Genomic DNA, 20,972 nt, shown 5'->3' with positions numbered 1-20,972 from the left:
ATCTCATGCACTGATTCTGCCAAAACAAGTTTCCAGCACTCATCATTAAAAAGTTTGGAAATTATTTTACTATTGCAAAATACTTTACAGGCAAGTATGGATTACTTTAATATCTGGGCTTGTTTTGAACCCTCAGCACATACTTCTGATCTATTTCCAGTCTTTCCTCTTTCACCATAAAATCTGATTTTTTTTTCTCTTTTTCTTATTACATCTACAAATCTTTATAAAATGAAAAAAGGTCACCTATATCAAGACCATGTCATCACATGGACATTTTCTTTGGCAGAAAAACTGGTTCAAGTGTTTCCTTCCATTCTTCTCTGCCCTTATGCAGTTTGCCGTGATTTTTGCTGTGTCCCTGTGGAGGTTTGGTATTGCTGCTGTGAAAAAACTCCTAGAAAAGCCAGAATCAACACAGACCTTTTAAAAAGTGGAGGGTTTACCCTTCCTCTGTGACCTGTCTTTGCACAGTGGCCCCACTGATCACTGTCCTGGTCCAGCACAGCACAGGAAGGGCAGGACATGCTGGGGGGTTAAGGCTAGCCTGAATTTGGGGATTTGTAAAGCCTCAGACCCACTGCAGGACCCTTGAGCTCACCCTTGGTGCCTCCTCTCCCTCCCTGCAAGGACCTGGCCGTGTCTCCTTTTCCCAGCTCAGAAACTGTGGCTCTGCCAAAGGAGAGTGCACAATTTGAGGGGCTTGTGTTTCCAGCTGTAGAAAGATCCAACAACCCTTAAAGTCCACCTGGAATCCCATCCAAAGTGAAAGGGATTCCTGAATCCTGTGCACTCTGCTCTGCAGAGACACCTGCAACAAAGAAGGATGATACTTTGATAAGCTTCAAAGCACCTCTGTGCAATCTCATTCCTTCCAAGTGTTGACATCTTTTATTTTCAGATGGCCTTTATTTGCATTGCCTGAATCCCCTTTCTGGTTAATGGATGACTTTAAAACTCTGTGACCAGAGCACCACCACCATTGTGGTGTTCAGACAAATAAGAGTAATGACTGAACAAAGTTGGAAACAAGTTGAGAATGTTTAGCCTGCTAAGATATGAAAAAGTCTCCAGGGTTTGTTTGGTGGAGCACTCCTGTATTAAGTTACATCTCAGGGCTAGCTAAAAATTAATGGAAAAAGATAAGTGGTTACCCAGAATAAGCAAATTGATTGCTGTGTAGCAATCACTAGCTCTTAAACCAGTGGGGTTTTTTCTTTAAAAAATGTTATGTTCTCTACTTTAAGATTTTTTGTATTAGATATTTATTGTCAGGAACTTTTTTCAACTTCCTTTCCAATTAAATAAGGAAATCCTGCTTCGAAGAGCCCAGGGAAGTGTTTGTTGCATGAGTTTTATTCCCAGATACTCAAGTTCTTGTTTTGCCAATCAATGTTAGCTTAAGTTGAAAATCAGTGAGAAAAAGCAAAAAAAATCTTGGCCCAAGAGTAAATATACTGCAGCTCGATGAAGTCCACTGCAGTTTGCTTTTAGTTAAAGATTGTTATAGTTACAAATGTCTTTTTTCAGTTAAATATTACACAACTTTGGAGTAGGAATGATGAAACTGAAATGCACACAGACTCAGGAGACTGCTTCGCTTTCTATTCCTCCTTGAGCTCTTTCTGTTTACTGAGTTTCAGTGCTGTACAAGCACAAGAAAACATCTTGCATCTGGAAAAATTTGCCATCTGTTATCAGTTCCAGCTCAATTCAGTCTCTGTTCTTGTGGCAAACTGGCCCAGAGCTGTTTCAATGCTCTCTCTGGCAGAAGCTATGGGGAATTTCTGCTCAATTTTCAGGACAGAAGGCAAATGCCTTCACAGTTAGGTGTCACTGAAAATCCCATCTGGTCACCAAAGATGCAGATACACAAAATTCTAATATAATGCCTGCAACTGACATTTATACAGTACCTTTATAACATAAAGCACATGGATTGTTTATCACCACTGTGATGTGATTGGTATATTCACCACACCCAAGGTTTCCTTCAGCTTTGCTCCAACTAACTGATAACCCAGTGATCTCCACCAGTAATTCAAGCTTCCCCTGTCTTGCAGGGGTTCCACTGACCTGTGTTTCCCACTCACAAGCCTCTGGACAGTCCAGTCTTGTAGCCTAGATGAAGATGGACAGGTGTGTGACAGATGTTTTGCTGAGAAGAAGCCTCAAAAAAAAAAAGTAATTTCTCTGCATACACTGAGAACTGGCATCCTAAAGAGAAATATTTGTCTTCCATTTTCAGTGGAGTTTAAAAGCACTTACCTATGGTAAAGAAAATCAAATTTCATGCTTCAAGGCTTAAGTTGATTGCATAGCAAGGCTTTGCTGTGTGCCAGGGACAATTCTTCCTCTCTGAAATGATGTGGAGGCAGATGGATGTGTTATGGATCTCTTCCTAGCTCCCTCCAGAGCTGAGACTGCAATGAACCTATTTCAACATTATTACTTTGTTAGTGTAACACAGAAAAAGACTTAAGAGCATCTATAAACATTCCCTTTGCCCCCCTGGCCAGGGAGCATCATCTAGTGCTTCACACAAGACTGGTTGTGTGAATGGGGAACAGCCACAAGGCCAGGTCCAGCTTTGGAATCCGCAGCTGAAAAGAGTTGCTGCTACTTCAGGGATCTCTGGGGAATGCAGGAAAGCAGAGCCATGTATCCCTTACAGGGAATACATATATATTGCAATTATAAAGTAGTTTCAATTATCCAAAATGACGTATTTTTCCTTTAACCGAAATCTTTCACTCTAAGACAAACAGAAATGTTGAAATGTGAGACCTTTCTGTCAAACAGAACCTCTCTGTTGTGGCATTCCACATCATAGTTAAAGCAATGACACAGAAATGATTTGTGTTAAAAAACCCCCACTGTGAGAAGGAATCTTGGGTCAGGGCACCTTAGTGAAACCAACTGTATTCATTCAGTGAGTAACATGCGGGTGATTTCCTGGGATGTGCCTCATGACAATCCTGGTGCTTGAGAGCTAACCAGGTACTGGTGTTAGGACAAGGGGGAATGGCTTCAAACTCAAAGAGGACAGAATTAGATGGGATACGGGGAAGAAATTCTTCCCTGTGAGGGTGGTGAGGCCCTGGCACAGGGTGCCCAGAGAAGCTGTGGCTGCCCCATCCCTGGGAGTGCCCAAGGCCAGGCTGGATGGGGCTTGGAACAACCTGGGATAATGGAAGGTGTCCCTGCCCATGGCAGGGGTTGGAATTGGATGAGCTTTATGGTCCCTTCCAACCCAAACCATTCAGTGATTTTATGGTACTAAATCTCTCAAAGAGAGATTTCATAATGAGCACACAGAAAGGACAATGTACTTTTGGAAGTGCCCCTATATAACTGACACAAGTTAAGAACAAGCTTAAAATATATACAATATATTAACAGGCAAAAGGTATTTATTTTTATTTAAGTATTTTCTTAACCAAAATGGAGAGATCCAAAGTTAGATCTGGAGTATTCTTCCTACAGCACTTTTGGACATGACTGTGGCATGTCCATGCAAGATATTGCCTGTTCTTTTTCTCAAATCCACTGCTTGGGGCATTAAAAGAGAGATGTCAGGTCTGACTAATTTAATTCATAGGTGTGTTTTGGGCCAGTCAAACCATTGCAGTTGTTTGTGTAAAACTACAGGCCAAAAGTGCATTGCAGTGATAAACAGATCCTGATCCCATGGCAGTACAAATCACAATGAACTCACGCATTTGAGATCGTTTACAACTGACAGTAAAAGATGAGGCTGGAATCTGGCACAGGGACCACAAAAGAATGAACAAACTACAGGAGCCAGATGTGATCTGTCCAGCACATGTGCAGGGCTCAGGAGCACACTGCAAGGTTAACCCTGTGCTGCCTGCTTAACTGGGGGGCTTGGCAGGCTGAGGCTGCTCATGACCTGTGCCCTGAAGGTGAGCTTTGCAGTGCCCCAGAGATGAACTGGGAGGCTGCAGAGCTGGGCAGGGACTTCCCCTTCCCTTCAGGAAGGAGAGGAGACAGGAATTTCCCACTGAGCTCTCAGAGCCAAACAGTCAGCGGCTGCATTGTGGGAACTGATAGCTGGATTAAGAAAGCCCAGACCAAGAGCAGCATTCAGGTGTCTGCTGGGGGGAAGGAGGATCAGCTTCATTCCCTGTCTGCAGCTACAGCACTGTAATTACATGCTGTGGTGAAAAACACAGCCCCCTTTGCAGCTCAGCAGAGAAATTGAAATCCAGAACTGCTACGTACCAGAAAGTCAGCTCTGCTTTGTCTGCCTTGGAAAACATCTTCTCTGAAAACATCTTCATCACCCCCATCCCTGCAATCACTGAGGAATGAGAACTGAAGGACTTTTTCAAGTCACTCTTCCTTCATTTTTACACATTTCCAGAGCCATTTTACATTCCTGCTGGTCACACTGCTGGGAACAAGTGTGCAGGTCCCCTGCTAGGCCTTTCCTTGCCATGCCAAGTGACACATCCTAAGTCCACAGAACAGATTAAGGTTTATCTCTAATTAAATGGCTCACAGAGTAAGCTTTAACAGGATGAAGGAGCCAGGAAGTATCAGAGGTTTTGATGGGGAGATGCCCTGGTCTAGCACTACACAAACACACATGACTTGGTTCTGTTGAAAAGCATGTAAACACCTTTCCTTCCCATTGGTGTCAGTGCCCCAACTTTACTGTGGCAAAATTTCAAAACACTAATTTTCAACTCTTCAAACCTTTAAAAAAATTATTTTCAGTATAAATTTACACTTCTTAGAGACAAAAATTAGTTAAATTAATTATGGAAGTGAGCATTGAAAGTAGTAAAGATTTTCCAGTGCATTCAATGCTAGAAATGGTTGGAGTTTCACTTTTGGAATGTCCTTTTTCAGTGTGGAAAAAAACTGTTTGTCATTGTATAATGAAGTTTTCAGATCTTAAATCTTCAGAAAGATAGTGAACTCATAATTTTTTGAAGAGATGGATTTGAGTGTGCTCTTCCCATTACTCTTTTCAAATCAAACTTCATTTATTTTGCCTTGCAAGACTGGCACTAATTAAATAAGTATTAAATCAGAAATACCCATGGAGGATTTAAAATGATTGGTCAGGGGGACACAGATCATGCCTGATAGAGGGCAACAAAATTAATATATGGGTCTTGAAAAAATCTTTCCTCAGTTCGTATGTTAACCTACAAAATAATTCTGTTCAAAAGAGAAAGCCATGAAGAGGCTGGAAAAACACAGAATCCAAAACAAGTCCTGATTGTGAACAGAGTGCTCTGTAGTGCCCTGCCTCTCTTTCACTTTTGTTTCTATTCTTTTTGAAAGGAAACTCCCTCAAATGAGATAGGACCTCCCTAAACAGCTAGAATGAAAGCCACAAAAACTCCCTTCAGCAGGCAGGAGTCGTCACCCAAGTTAGCTTGCCACTTTTGAACTGATTCTCCTTACCTTGCCACTTTTGAACTGATTCTACTTTCCTTGCCACTTTTGAACTGATTCTTCACACGACTGTCTCAGATGAAATTTCATTCTTAGGAATTTATGAATCCTGCTAAAGCAGAAGGAGTCCAAAGTGCCACAATGACTTTCCTGAGAAGTCATGGGAGGGGACCATGAGCTCACTTTTGAAAGATGTTAATCTTCTCCATCTGACATTTGTGTTGGAATTACCCAGATCTGAACTATTTTGGCATACAGATTTAATGTTTCAAAGAGCCAGACAAATAAACTCTCTGCTGCCATGTTGAACAAGGATTGGGGGATTATTTTGCTACATCAAGATGGAAGAAAAATCAATTTTACTCTAAATGGTTGAATACAATGCAGTTACACCCTCTAAAGATGATCTCAATAGTCAGGGGAGATCTTGATTTTAATTTTCCCCATGTAATTATACTGAGACCTCCCACCTGCATCAGGTGTTGAGCAGGAGCCAAAATTTCATCACATCCTGCAGCCAACAGCACAGAAGTGACCTGACTCAAATGTCTGCACTTGAATTTGAATCCCCAGTTTTCCATGGCTGCACAGCCAGCAGAGGCACTACCTCTGCAGATTTAAAAGTGACAGCAGATAATTATGGATTTGCTTATAACCCAGTCTGTGTGAGGTGAAGGAATCAGAACCCCAGGGAAAGTTAATGGACACACCCTAAAGCATGGACATGCTTTTGGAAAACATCTATCTGGGCAGAACAGTTTGGAGAAAAGCTTGCAAGAAGGAGCCTTACAGGTTTGCAAACCAACCAACCAAACCCCAAAGTACCATTAGATAAAGAAAGATCAAAATATACCTGATGGCCATGCACTGTGGCAATAATCATGTCATGACCAGGGTGTAGAAGCACTGGCAGCACTGGGAAGGGGCTCCTGGCACCAGTTATTGGCTCACAAGCACCTTCCTGAGGTTCCAGCTCCACAGGAGAAGCTGCAGAGGATAGGACACGGATAGGGCAGCTCAGGAAGGACATGGAGCTGTTGGAGATGATGCTCAGAGGGCTGGAGCACCTCTCCTGTGAAAAAAGGCTGAGAAAATTTGGTTTGTTCAGCTAAAGAAGACTCCAGAGAGTCCTCAATGCAGCCTTTCAATCATTTGTTTTTAAAATTTTAAAAGTTAAATAGTAATAAAATGGTTATAAAAATAGTAATACAATTAGAGTAATAATCATTTGGACAATTTGAATTAGGACAATATGAGACAATAGAAACAAAGAGTTATGGATGTCTGGGTACCTTTTTCTGGGCAGCACAAGCCCGAAAAAGACCCCCGTTGACAAAGGATTAACCCTTAAAAACAATAGCCTGTTGCATATTCATACATTTCATACATGATGCATAAATTCCATTCAAACACAGGATTTTGTCTGGTCAATGTCAACTTCTTCCTCTGAATCCTAACGGCACCTTCGAGGCAGGAAGAAGTTCATTTCTTCTAATAAGAGGGCAATAAATTCTTTTTCTCTAAAAAGAAAGATTTAGATGTCCTGTGGCTGCTATCTTGCTGCAAGACCTTTCTTTAAAAAAAGTATCCTACATAGCATAGTTTCTATTTTAACAATTTTTATAACCTAAAACTGTATGTAACACACTACTTAAGGGAATTAATACAGCATCACTTTCTAACACAACACATATAATATTCATTTTAATATTTGTGAAAAGCCAATCATAAAATATGCATTTTTCACAGGGGCTTATAAAAAATATAAGGACAGACTTTTTATCAGGACTTTCTTCAATAGAACAAGGGGTAATGGTTTAAAACTGAAGGAGCATTGATTCAGATTATGAATAACAAAGTTATTTCCAATGAAAAGAGATTAACACTTAGGGTGGTGAAAAACTGGCACAGGTTGCCCAGAGAAGCTGTGGAAAATTGAATGTTTCAAAGACACATCCCTGGAAGTGTCCAAGGCCAGGCTGGACAGGGCTCGGAGCAGCCTGGGGTAGTGGAAGGTGTCCCTGCCCATGGCGGGGGGTTGGACGAGCTGAACTTGAAGGTCCCTTCCAACCCAAACCGATTTGTGATTCAAAGACTGTCACACAACTAGAACTCAGGAAACACCGTGCTTCTCTGCGCACGTAACCATAGCCTTAACGTCTTCAAAAAAACAACTTCCACCCTTCTCAGGCAGCAAACTCTCAGAGTTTGCTCGGAGATGCTCCAGCAGCGTTGAGAGCGGAGACCGCCCATCTCCGCAGCGCTCCCGCACTGCGGGGAGGCGGCACCCGGGAGGAGAGCCCGGCAGGCGGGGAATGCAGGGCGGGAAAGCAGGGAAAGCGCGGAGGGGAGCCAAGGAGGGGAGGGCTAGAACAGAGAGAAGAGGGAGGGCCGGCCGGGGAGGGTCCCTCCGCGCCGCCCCGCCCGCTCCATCCCCCGCGGGCGGGCTGAGCGCGGGGCTGCATTCGCCGCGGGACAGCGGCCGTGAGCCCCGCAGCCCCCGGAGCCCCCAGCCCGGCCCCAGGATGCTGCCGGCGGGCGGCCCCAGCCCCGCGCAGACCTGCGGGGCCGTGCTGGTGGCCGCCGTGCTCCTGCAGTCCGTGTGCGTGGCCGTCACCTTCCTGTACTTCACGAGCGAGCTCCGACAGGTCTGTGCGGGGCTCGGCGGCGGGGGGAGCCGCGCTGCCCGCTCTGTCCCCGGGACAGGCCGGCTGGCTGGGCGGGGGGATGCAGCGGCACCCCCGGGCTGGGCTGGGCTGAGCCCCCGCGGACAAAGAGCTCCGCTCGCTGCTCCCTTTGTCTGCAGCGCAGCCGGGCCGGGGTGTGCGCGGGGAAAGAGTTCAGAGCTGGGGCAGATACGGAGTGTCAGAGTCGAGGAAACAAAGTTCGGCGCTTTAGCAGGAAATGTGTTTCCCATTAGAGCGCAAATTCGCCGTCTCATCACTTTTGCGGTGCGGGAGGGCTGGGTGGAACTGGCTCTGTCAGCTGCACCGCCGAGGAGGACTGGGGAAAGCTCAAGTGCCTCGTGGATGCTTCCCATAGGATATTGCATGGTTTCAAGACTGTGACTAATCCTAAAGGAACTGCACCAGACGGCAAACACCGCTGCATTCCCCAGAATAACTTATAAAAAACCCATTGTGTAGTCTAGATGCTTTGGTCTCCTTGCAGCCACCCTTGAGGCCTGGCAGCTGCTGCTTAACTCTTCCCTCTTCTTGCAAAAGATCATTTACACTCCAAGAAGGTTGAATTTAGTTGATAGTCCAGTGTGTGTGGTCCTGCTTTTCAAGGACCCTTGTTACTCAGGGTTTCCCTGAGTGTCTTACCCCAGATTGACTGTCCTACTGTGCCTGGATGTTGTACTCCTGGCACACAGGATGTTGTACTCCTGGCACACACCTGCTACCTGCAGGTAAGTGTTCTGTATATCCACAACTTCAGAAAGTATTGCATAAATTTAAGTTACTGTTGCATATGAGCACTCAGTAGTGCATAATTAATTACATTATTAATAATAATGTAGGTATGCATATTATGTTATATCTGCACTTATTCCACATTAGATTTAATAGGTGGAGTCTTCTGAGATGTCAGAGTTCTCTGTGAGGCAAAGGGAGTGTTCTGCAATAGGAGCCAGTGCTCATACTTTCAAAATGTATAAAACAGATTTTCCTGCTGAATTTTTAGCTGTGGCTGTCCAATGGGGGAGTCACTGAAATGTGCTCACTTTGTGAAATCAGGTTACACATGATTGCTAATGAAGAAGAATATGTAAAGTCATCCTCCTTTCCTCATGCACACAATACAGAGTCCCTTGCTAACAAACATGCCAATCTAAGTAATTAGTAACCACACTTATCTTTTCCTTCCTTCTATTCAAACATGTACACCTGGGACACAACCACATCCCAGGGACTTGCCCAAAATACAACTCACAGTTCCTGAAGAATAACAAACCTCCATTTGTTGTGAAGGGATAAATCTGTCCAAAGTGAAGATGTGCTGGACTGCAAACAAACGCTGCTGGCTCTGGAGGGGGTACCTTAACCACATATTCCTGCATTTGCCATTTGGTGCACAGTAAACAGGAAAAAACTCATCTAGACACAGCTTGCTACTCCACATCCCCATGGTGCATGTGGAATAAATCTCTGTAGATAAACTGTGATTTTTATCTGCATATTTTTCTTCCCTCTCTTTTGTTCTCAATACCTGCATTTCTACACCTTCACCAAATCACTGTGGCTGCACAGACAGCAGGTATTTCTGTCTTTACAAAAAGCATGGGGCTAACTAGCAGGGTTTTGTCCACTACAGCTGTAGTAACCTGATTAGGACTAGGAGTATGACATTTGTGCTTTAAGAGGAAGTAGTAAGACAATAAAGGTTTTATGCTTCAGGATACAGGGCTGCAAGGAAAACAACCTCAGGCTTCCTTCTCTTTCAAAAACAGTCCAGTACGCACTCCCAGCATAGGAGAGAGGCTCTACAACATAAAATTCTTGCAGGAATTGTGTCCTCAAAGGGTTCAGTGCTGCAGGTAAACCTCATTTGAGTAAATCTTACAGGAGAAATCGCAGTCCCTCAGTTCCATCATGTGCTGCTGCAAGGTTGCATTCCCTGAGGTTTCAAACTGCACACAAAGTAAGTGGCAGGAGAGTGAAGCTGTTTTGGGGAAAAGTGAGCAGGTGAGGTGGAGGCAGAGGCACAGGGCTGTTTGCTCCCAGATGGGAGGGCAGAGCTGGGAGCTGAGCTGTGACAAGTCTGCAAGAGAATAAACAGTAACCTCACAACTTGCCTACGTCTTGCTTTTTATCTTAAACTCGTCAAACTACTTTTTTATAGAAGCTCATTGTGTAGTTAAATGGGTCAGAGCCTGTAGTTTTACCTTAATCAGCACATAATATTAATCACTTGGAGTTCTTGAAACTTGATTTAAAAATACCACTGCACTCCTTGGCAAAGACACAGAAACCCTCACAAACACACTTTTCCTTTTGCTGCCTACAAAGTACATCATTTCATGTACTAGCTGAAGCTCAGTGGAATCTGCTGCTGCAAACTGAAGGTGGGACATGAAGGGGGTGAAATCTCCTCCCCCTGTAGCAGGAAATCTCTTCCTAAACACCTTTGTTTTCTAACAGCCAGGAAAGACTTGGAGAGTGAAGGAGAAAATTCACCTGTTGCTTTCCATACCCCAGTCTCAAGGACAGCTAAAAACTGGTGCTCTTGGGGAAAAAATGCATCTGTTTAGCAAACCAAACCAAGCTTCTTTAACACAACAAAAGACTGAAATTTAAATGCTACTGCCAGGATTCCATCTGAATGCTTTGCATGTTTCTTGCTGTCCTCTCCAAGTTCCCGTAGTGCTTTGCTGGCTGCACAAGGCTGACCAGTGTGTAGCTGCTGCAGCAGGAGCCCAGTTCAAAGCAAACAAGGGCTGCTCTCAGGTCCTGTGCTCCCGCATTAACCAACAGCGCCAGCTGGAGTCGCATCCGCAGGGAGCTTGGAGAGAGATTTCCACCAGGAAAACCCTCCCAGTCACATTCCCTTGGAGCCAAAAGGAGTTTTGCCAATCTCTTCAATCTTTGCAGAAAACAAAAATGTTTTCTCCGTGACTAGAGGATACAGATAGATACTTGGTATTTTCATGTCAAAAACATCCAGCATTATAATTTTATTTGGACTCAAATGTCATCTCAGTTGTCTGGATTATTAGGACAAATGGTGTTAAGGGAGAGCCTAAACTGGATATGAGGAGAATATGGTACAGATACATATAACAGCAAAGGTCTGGATTACAAAAGCAATTGGCAGAAAATACAGCATAGAAAATACTTTTAAATTCTAGGATTTGATTTCATCCTCAATAATTTGTTTTAAAAACAATATTGTGGTAAAGAAATGTTTTTAAAGAACTAGAGAATCTAAAGAGTTTTCAACAACAGGGATTTGGATGTTGAATTTTCACAAAACCTGTTAAGTTGAATACTAGATACCAGATTTATGCCCATGCAGATAATGCAAGCATATTTTTGCATGTGAGGTATGCCCTCAAATTTAAGTAAGTCAGATCAGGATGAATTAAATCCTCTTGTTCATATAGCCCTACTTGCACCGTACTTCAGAGAAAAGTGTGTTTCTTAGGACTTAGTGAATAAAGTGACATACCACAGCTGCAAACACTTGGATGAAAACTCCTGGCTTTTCCCTGTGCTGCAGCTCCAGGACTCGTACTCCAGGAGCGGCATCGCTTGTCTCACCGGGGAGGAGATCGGGAATTCCATCCAAAACCTGGAGCTCATCGAGAGTGAAGACAGAGAAGCTGATCCCTGCTGGCAAGTAAAGTGGCACCTGGGAAAGTTAATTAAAAAGGTATTTGGGAGCAGTGTGCTTGGTGTTGTTACAGCTGAAGGAATCCTAATAGCAGAATAAAGGAGGCTCAGATTGTTTTATTGCAAAGCAATTGTCAGGCCACAGCTCCAGCTGCAGTGCTTGCACTGAGGCAAAGGGAAAAACAACCCACAAAAGTGGTTTCACTGCATTCAGGAAATACTAAAGCAAAGACTATCAGCTTTTACTAAGCAAATTCCAGTGATGGGTTGGCTTATCTGAAATACCTCAGGGTAAAGGGTTTCTGCCTGACCATACAGGTCATGGTGCTATCAGAGCTGTCACTGCCTCTTTGGAAATACAGGGAGACTGGGGAGAGAAAATGAGGTTAAATATAACACAGGGAGAGGTACAAAGGTGCCTAAGGAGTGGTCCAGTCACGAGCTGTGTGATGCAGTGATGGAGGAAAGAGCAAGTGGGCACACAGCATCAGGCACAGCACCTTCCCAAAGAGCATCTCCTGCATGACTTACACACTATACACATCATTTTGGCTACAGAGAACAAAGTCAGTCTGGCTGAAAAATCACAGGGGCTAAAATATCTGGAATGGCTTTCAAAATCCCATCTCCAGCACATAAACAAGCTCATACACAGAAATTATCTCCTGGCTGAAATTTCCTGGCAAAAACAGCTCTTGCAGTCCAAACCAGATTCTCTATTTGTATTCAGAGATCTCAGCTCCTTGGTGGAAGCTCTGCCAGTGAAGTCTCTGAAGTCCTGCACAAAGAAAGCATTGTTTTAGTTGGTGGATGTTTACACATCTAATAAACCTACTAGCTCCCTGATTGCTTAGAAAAAAGTAGGCTGGGTGCTAGAAATAAGTTACAATTACAATAGTACTACTATTACTATTAGGATAGGTGGATAAATAGAAATGTGGCAGGACAAAAGCCATCAATAATTGGCAATACAGGCCTTATTAGCCACCCAGGTAAAGCATCACCACACTGGCTGCTGCTGCACCACTGTCCATACCAAACTGGTTTGTTTCAACAGTCAGCAAACAGTTATGAAGAACAGGAATGCACAAAGTGAAATATGCTGGATTAAGATCTTAGGTAGAGGTATAAAAATAAATTTAATTTAATTTCTCCGATCTAAGGCCCTATAGTGCGAAATATTCTGCAAAAATTCGCCCTATAGTGTGGAACATTCTGCAAATGGAAGTTGGTGCTTGGACACTTCACTTATTTGAGAGAAGCATGAAATTCAGATTTTTCAATAGACTTATGCCTGAGCTCTTGAAAATGTTTTCCCATGCCTTTCATCACCTAAAAGATGTAAACATACCAATTCTTTATTACAACAAACTAATAGGTGTTTCTTTTCCCTGTTTGTTTGTTGATCAAATCCAGAATCCCCTTTAGTCATGAGTAAAAAAAGGTGTGTCTTTTTCATTCCCCTGTCAGCCTCAGCTGACAAGCTAATTCATTTTTACTGTGTTTGTTGGCAGATGATGTCAAGAAGCTATGAGGAAAACATATCTGCAATCAACGGTATTGTAATATTTTTATTATCTGTGGTAAAAAGGAGCTGCTAGTGGCACTTGATGTGTCGTGACTTGATTTTTTAAAAGTGCAGAAAACTGGCGTCAAATCCTTGTATGATCTAAGATTTTGTACTGGCATCAAGTCATCAAAAAATGATTACTTATTACTAGAAGGTTAATTTTTTTTCAGAAGCCAGAATTACTGTCAAGATTAGAACAAGGTAACCAAGGTGCCTGCAGAGGACTCAGCCTCTGGATCTCAGTCCCATGTGTATGGGGGATATTTAAAAAGCCCTCCCAGTACCCCAGCTCCTGGAACATGCAGCACAGAACTGCAGAGATCAGTTAAGGAACAGCTCTGCTGAAGCTCACGCTAAAGATGCTGCGTGAAAGCATTACAACCTCCAAGTGGAACTTCACAGGGAGATTAGGAATATTTAACCATAAAATTGAGTGCTATGGGGTTTTTTCTCTGTTGGTAACTTGAAGGCAGAGGGAGGAGAAAAAGAATAAAGAGGCACATAAAGACATTTCATGAGCAAGCGTGAAAGCAGAATTTGAGCCTTATTAGCCAACAATCAGCCATCACTCTACGATTCAGTCAATTAAAAAGTGACATAGCTACTCCTTAAAATCAAGTCAGGTGGAACAGATGTGCTTTCTAAAGCCCTTACTTCTGATGTGGGGTTTCTTTTTCCTTCTAGTTGAGAGGACTCTGACGCTGCCACACACGGAGGGGCAGCAGCCGCGCGGTCCCACCCGCAGGATCGCGGCGCACCTGACGGGCAGCAGCAGGAGGAGCTCCCTGTCCCCACGCAGTAAGGAGTAAACCTTTAACCACAGTTAAAGACACTGAATTAATTAAATTGCTCTCCCATTGCTAGCCTCAAAACCGTTTTTAATACTTGTATTGAGTTAGTAGTAGGAAAGAAATTGTCTTGTCCCAGACATTGGGCTTTTTCTGCTAATTCCCACCAAAGAGAGAGAAAGCCCATTTCCTCTGGGTACCTCCCTAGCTCTTTTGGAACCCTCATTAGGGGGAAAAAGAACTTTAGATGACAAACGATGACACCTTCCTAGTGTTAAGTTTTCCTCTTCTCTTTCATTTCCTTCTGTTGGTTGTGCAAGTCCCAGCTGCTATGGTGACAGACCTATTAGAAATGTGAGACAGACAAGAGAGAGACTTGACATTCAGGCCATGTTAATGAAGGGCTTGCTCCGCTTTCTGCAGCTTCAGAGGGGATCAGACACTAATGGATATTTTAACTTTGTTACTGAATAAAAACATAATTTACCCCCATTATTTGGGAGCACAAATTTTAAAAATAAAGGCAGTTTATGTTCTTTTCCACATAAAGCTTACTTATGGACCTAATGAACTGCTGGGAAGAGCAGGTTTCCTTACTTTGTTATGAAAAACCAGGCTCCTCAGCTAGCACACACTTGACTTCACTACCTGTTTTTCAAGTTAACATTTCTCTTTTTTTTTTTTTTTGCAAGTAAATCCCTTGCCCAGAAGAGGAATTGGACACAAAATAAACAACTGGGAATCATCAAGAAAAGGCCACTCCTTCCTTTACAACGTGGAGCTGAGAAATGGCGAGTTAGTGATACCCCAGACAGGCTTTTACTACATCTACTCACAAATTTACTTTCGCTTCCGTGAAAACGAGAACGAGGACTCAGACTTGTTGGGACAAATCAGAAACCCCAAACAGCTTGTCCAGTATGTTTACAAACTGACTAATTACCCTGAGCCCATTTTGCTCATGAAGAGTGCAAGGACAAGCTGCTGGTCTAAAAAGGCAGAATATGGACTTTATTCCATCTATCAAGGTGGTGTGTTTCAGCTGAAGAGAGAGGACAGGATTTTTGTCTCTGTCAGCAACAGTGACATAGTTGACATGGACAAAGAAGCAAGTTTTTTTGGAGCCTTTATGATCAGTTAGAACATGAAAATCATGACCCCAAACAGCCCAGTTTTTTCTAGTCAGGAACAGCTTAAATTCCTATAAAATAGGGGATCACAAGGAAAAGCTGCATGAATGCCAAAAAGAGCAGACTGCCCTTTCTTACAGCTCACTCACGCGTGCCGAGTTCTGTCCCAGCAGCCAGGAAGAGCAGCAGCAGCTGGCTGTGGCAATGCTCTGTGCAGGCACAGGCAGCCAGGCTGGGAATGTGTGAGGGATTCCCAGCCCTCAGGTGATTCCTTTGGCCAGAACCCTGGCAAGGTAAGGGCTCACCAGCAGCAGAGATGGTCCAGGCTGGCTCGGCTGTGGCACGAGGGATGGCGGATGCTCCAGGTCTGGCTGCTCAAGGCTGAGACTGGATATCAGATTCTATTTGTGCTCTCCACTGGGACCCTGTTTTGAATATGTCACACTGTACATACTGTACATACTGTACCCAAGTGCCTGTGGAATTCCTCACGAACTTTTTTGAACAGGAGTTTGGCAGAAGCTGCACATCTTCATCTCATCTAACAAAGCACTTAAGCACCTAATTAATTTTAAGCACACAAACAGTCTGACTACACCAGGGTATCCACATGCTTGAAATTAAGTATGTGCTTAAGAATTCTCCAGGATCATGTCTTGAGTAAACACATTTGTCTTGTGCAGGATATTGTACATAAGCACAGCTGCTGGAATGGCACTGAAGAGCTTTTGAAATCAATCTGTGTTTTGATCAACATTTTGTAACAGTGCCTGTTTACTTAATTACTCTGCTGCAGACATCTCATTAGGCTCCCAATAAGTTCAGTAATGCAGTTGCTGTTACAGTTGTTGACAGCAAGAACTGGATCCAGAAAAAAAAAAAGGTGGGTTTCTGTAAATACTGAATTCTGTGAGCAGTTTGCAGCAAGTTAGGCATGACAAGATTCTTCCATGTTTATTTGTACTGGTCTGTGTTTGGTAGGATGTAATGTAGAATAACACACCCCAATGACTAACATTTTAAGGAAAACAGGCACAACTATCTGTACTTACAAATATGCTGCTTCTTAGATAATGCTATAATTATTTGATTTTATTTTTTAGGAATGGGTGGAAAATTCCCGCAATGTTTTTTATAAAATACATTTTTTTTAAAAAAATGAACAGTATATTTTTTAACTCTTTGAAAATGCCTATTTTGTATTAAAAGGATTTGAAAGCTTAGACTGTATGGGCTCAATGCACAGCAAAAGTCAAGTAGGGTAAATCAGCAAATCTGTAGCATTGTCAGTGGAGGAATAGCAAATTGCACCATGAATGCATTTTGCCCAGATTTGCAGGAATCAGTGGGAAAGGTGCAAAAAAAAAATCAAGGGAAAGGAAGACAGTTCTGCAAATGTTACTTGTGATGGCAGGGTAAGGTCTGGCTGTCTATTTTATGAATACACTGGGGTTGCCGTGGGAACCCTCCCATTCACCTGCATGCTGTAATTAAATCACAGCAGCCCCTGCACATGGGCCTCACCAGTAAACAGGCATGGTTCATCCTCCTGCCCACCAGCTGCAGGGGATTAACAGACACAGCCCCTGTCTTCATCTGGGCATCCAGACAAGCAGGGACCTTGGCTCATTTAAACACTGTGTTGGACCAGCAAGAGAAGAATTTCAGGAATACCCTTCTTTTGGCAGGTTAGAGCCAAGAAACACCAGAGTAAGCTGAAAATAATGAGGTTTAACTTCTGCCTGCTGTTTAACAGTGTCACACGTGCTGTGTTCAGTGGCAATCAACTATGTGAAATTCTTCACCATTTACTGGAACACTTTGGTCTTCCTCCTTCTCAAATCATCTGTTTGGACAGAGAACAGAAAACATTTCTGCAGTTTTCACTCTGATTTCAGTGTTTAATTCAGAAATTTTCTCCCAGCTGGAAAGGCTGGAGAACAGAGCCATTCCCTACATACCTGTATATCTGCTACCTTGGAGAAATGACTTTTGTAGGCTCTCCTTGCACATGGACTGGGCTTGGTGCTTTCAGCACAGGACTGACCCCTGCTATCAGATTTGATCACTGCATGCAGGGCATATTGCAACAGGAATCACACCAAATAGTAATTTTCTGAGTGATCTGAAGGCATGTTTGCCAGATGTTATATTAGGGGAAGATTATCCAGGGATATCAGACAGGACACCTTTAAAGAAGAATGGAAAAATAGAGCAAGTTCTGTTTGTGCTGTGTCCTGACTCACACTTTTCATCTCACTTTATGCTGAATGACATATGTAGCAAATTAGATTGTGTTAACATGTGAATATTGTAAATTTTTCTACATGACTTTTATATAAAACGTTTTTACTGAATAGTTATTTAGTCTCACAGTGATTATTGGTGTCATCCTATGGCTTCCATATCAGCCCTGTCTTAGATCATTTCCCTGACATTGATTGGTATCAGATATAATCCACTAAATGGCAAAGATGGTTGCAATGCAAAGGACAAAATCCAAGCCATTGAGCAATGCCATGTTGTGTAATTCCATGTCACTGGCTTCCAGATCCCAGCTGGTGAGCAGCATCTGGAAGCAGTAGGCTGAAGAAATCCCTGAAAATGATCTTGTGACCAGAGGACAAAATTCTGAGCGTTTCCCTTGAGGTACTTCTCATGTTTCTGGGCTTTAACAATTATTTAATCACTGGGAATTCTTATTTAGTAGCAAAACATCTGATCTTTACCCATTACCAAACTACATTAGAAGATGTTTGTTCAGCCTAGAGAAGAGAATGCTCTGGGAGACCTTACAGCATCTTCCAGGACCTGAAGAGGCTCCAAGAGAGCTGGAAAAGGACTTTTCACCAGGGCACAGAATGACAGGGCAAAGGGGAATGGACTCAGCCTGCCAGAGGGCAGGATTAGATGGGATATTGGGAAGGAATTGTTCCCTGTGAGGGTGCTGAGGCTCTGGCACAGGGTGCCCAGAGCAGCTGTGGCTGCCCCTGGATCCCTGGCAGTGCCCAAGGCCAGGCAGGATGGGCAGCTGGGATGGTGGAAGGTGTCCTTGCCCATGGCAGGGGTGGAAGCACTGCACCAAGGGATTGTGTTCTCTCTCTGGAGTTGGGAGTGAGTCTGAGGAAGAGGGACACAATGCCCAGGTGTCACCCAGTGAGCTGAGTCTAAACCTCAGAATTAGTGACTTTGCTGATTAATAAACTAGCAGTGTTTTGAAGTCTGCTTGCAGATATTACTGCTATATAAACATCTGTAAGGTAATTTGAGCTCATTCTGTGTTTTACTTTATTAAGTGGGATTACTGCTATTCCAACAGCACTCCTCAGTGATGAGAGTTGCTAAACCATAACCTTTGAAAGCATACACCAGGTGCTACCTCCTGCTCTAAACCACATTTACAACAGCAGTCAAAACACCTTCTGTCCCTGGATACAATAAAAAAACCCTGAATTTGCTTTTCTCTGAGTTTTGGAGGTGCATCATTTTAAAATTAATTTCTACCTTACAGTCTGTTTTCCAGTCTCTTCTTCTCTCCACAATAAACACATAATGATTGTAGGTTCAAAGCCTTCAGATATTTCCATGACAACAAAGACTGATATAAACAAGAATTAGAACTTTACTGGACAAGAAGAAAATTGAAAGAATGGAACATCGAAGAGAAATCTCAAAGCTCCACAAATAGAAACTCTTCTATTTCATCTCCAGTGCTCAATGCAGTTTTGAAGCTACTGAAGAGAAACACAAATAATTTAAGAGTTCCATGAAAGGTAAATGTGTAATGTGCTTTCTAAATTATCTTTTTAATATCTGGTTTGCTCATACATCCTGTTGGTGGATAAATAGAATAAAAAGTCCTTAACTTCAGGCCCCTTTCTCTCATTGCAGTAAGACCAATGCCCTCACTCTTGTCCTGTTGGCAACATGAAACTAATGTTCTTGCAGCTGGGGGCTGGTAGATAACTTTTGGGAGCCTAAAGCCATCTTCTCTCACAGTTCTTACCTCTTCTATCACCACTGTCCTTTAGCAAATGCAAAGCCCAAGCAGGAATCCATTATCATGCAGTGTTTGTGGGATGACAAATCTTTAAATTCCATCCAAATTTGGCCTGCAATTGCCAAAGAAATTAAAAAGAAAACTAAAGCTGCCTTTCTTCTCTCTCAGATGGCATTTTTTTCAGGCCCTGACCCAACCCCATGCAGGAAAAGCAGCCAGAGGAGCCCTTGACTCGTGATACTCTTTTAAGAAGGAGATCAGTGTTACTGCATTTAAAGTGCAACTGCCAGTTCAGATCCAGTTGGCTCAAAACACATCAAACTCCCAAGGAATTCAGGGTTAAATCTGAGCTTGCATTGCAAGCTCAGGTTGTCTGGAGTGTACAGATCTGGTGCTCACTCACTGTTGGGTAATTGATTTTGGTATACACACCACAATTCAGTTATTATTCTAGAAAATAATTAATTATTTTCCTGGGGAAAAAAAACAAAACCAAAAAACCCCAACATTTTTCTCTCCCTGGAGAAAGATAAATTATCATTTTTGACAAGACACAGTTGAGCAAAACCAAAAATAATTTCATGAAGTATTCCCTCTACATAGAAAGTCACATTTATAGCTTTGGGCCATTTTCTCTGGTAAATATCAACATCCTGCAACTAACATCACTGGTCTGAGAAATTTTTAAAAGGAGTGAGATAATTCCTTATAATAATGCAAAGTATTTGGCAGCCTAACCACCTAAGCAGTTGCCATCTCCTCCATAATATAAAGCAATGTCATGTAAATTAGACTGGGGACACAGTTCTAGTGTGAAATAACTGTCTTCTAGTGGCATAAAGCCCACGATTTTTATTCAGAAACATATAACACAACTACACATGCAGCTGGGTAGACAAAGTGAGGAGTACATTAGATTCTTCCTCCTTTTCAACTGCAATAATGTGCAGCCATCCCTCATAAAATTTAGCAACTGTTGAGTAACTTGCTGCAAAACTGTCTCACAGTTCATGAGCAGGAATGAGAATACTGATTCCAGTGAAACTGCAGAAATTTATCATCCAAATTAGGGTACAGACAGGGCACAAAGGCTAATGCTTGCATGGGTACAGAAGGCACAAATTACAGAAAACAGGCACATGCAGAGGCACAGGAAGAGTAGCTCAGCATTGTGTCACATCACACTTGTGCTCTAATCTACCCTCCAGGAAAGCCCTGCAGCAGTGGAAGGGGAATGGCATAAACCCTGCTGAGCTGATGGAGCTCAGAGCAGCCTGGGCTGGTGGAGGGCATCCCGAGGTAGGAATGGGATGAGCTTTAAGATCCCTTCCTACCCAAACTATTCCATGATTCTATGGTTAAGGTAGATGCCAACATGGATTCAGAGCACTGGCTGCCCCCTGAGAGATGGGACACAAGAGATCCAGCCCCTCTAGATAGACAGGAGTGAAAAAAGACTGCTGCAGCACACATACCCTTAGAATTTGTGGGGACAAGCAGGAAAGAGATACACCCTATACAGATCTGTGGGAACTTACTTTACTGCCTCTGATCTCCCCTTGTTCTGCTCACATCTTATTTCTTGGGTACAACATTCTCCTCTTCTTACAACAGGAGTCTGCAGCTGCGGAAGCCCGGTTCTGTCTGTGCCTGCAAAGGGCAGAGCAGAGGACAGCAGTAACACGCTGAATTGAAATTTAATTGCGGGTAAATCAT

General features: G+C 43.0%; 1 protein-coding gene and 1 long non-coding RNA gene across 2 annotated transcripts; one reads left to right on the top strand and one right to left on the bottom strand.

The window, feature by feature from the left end:
* The first annotated feature begins 7,930 nt into the window (after positions 1–7,930).
* Positions 7,931–17,619, top strand: TNFSF10 (TNF superfamily member 10). The gene is made up of 5 exons (XM_018912773.3): positions 7,931–8,081; positions 11,656–11,808; positions 13,283–13,325; positions 14,023–14,136; positions 14,819–17,619. The coding sequence occupies exons 1-5, from the start codon at positions 7,959–7,961 to the stop codon at positions 15,265–15,267; spliced, it is 882 nt and encodes a 293-aa protein (XP_018768318.2). The 5' UTR covers positions 7,931–7,958; the 3' UTR covers positions 15,268–17,619.
* On the bottom strand, positions 16,903–20,940 carry LOC127059905 (uncharacterized). The gene is made up of 2 exons (XR_007778254.1): positions 20,795–20,940; positions 16,903–19,368 (listed from the first exon to the last, which is right to left on the bottom strand). It is a non-coding gene; the product is annotated as an uncharacterized LOC127059905 (long non-coding RNA).
* Positions 20,941–20,972: the final 32 nt, after the last annotated feature.

Source organism: Serinus canaria, chromosome 9, assembly GCF_022539315.1.
Source record: "Serinus canaria isolate serCan28SL12 chromosome 9, serCan2020, whole genome shotgun sequence".
Taxonomy (NCBI): Eukaryota; Metazoa; Chordata; class Aves; order Passeriformes; family Fringillidae; genus Serinus; species Serinus canaria.
This window is presented reverse-complemented; position numbering and strand designations above follow the sequence as displayed.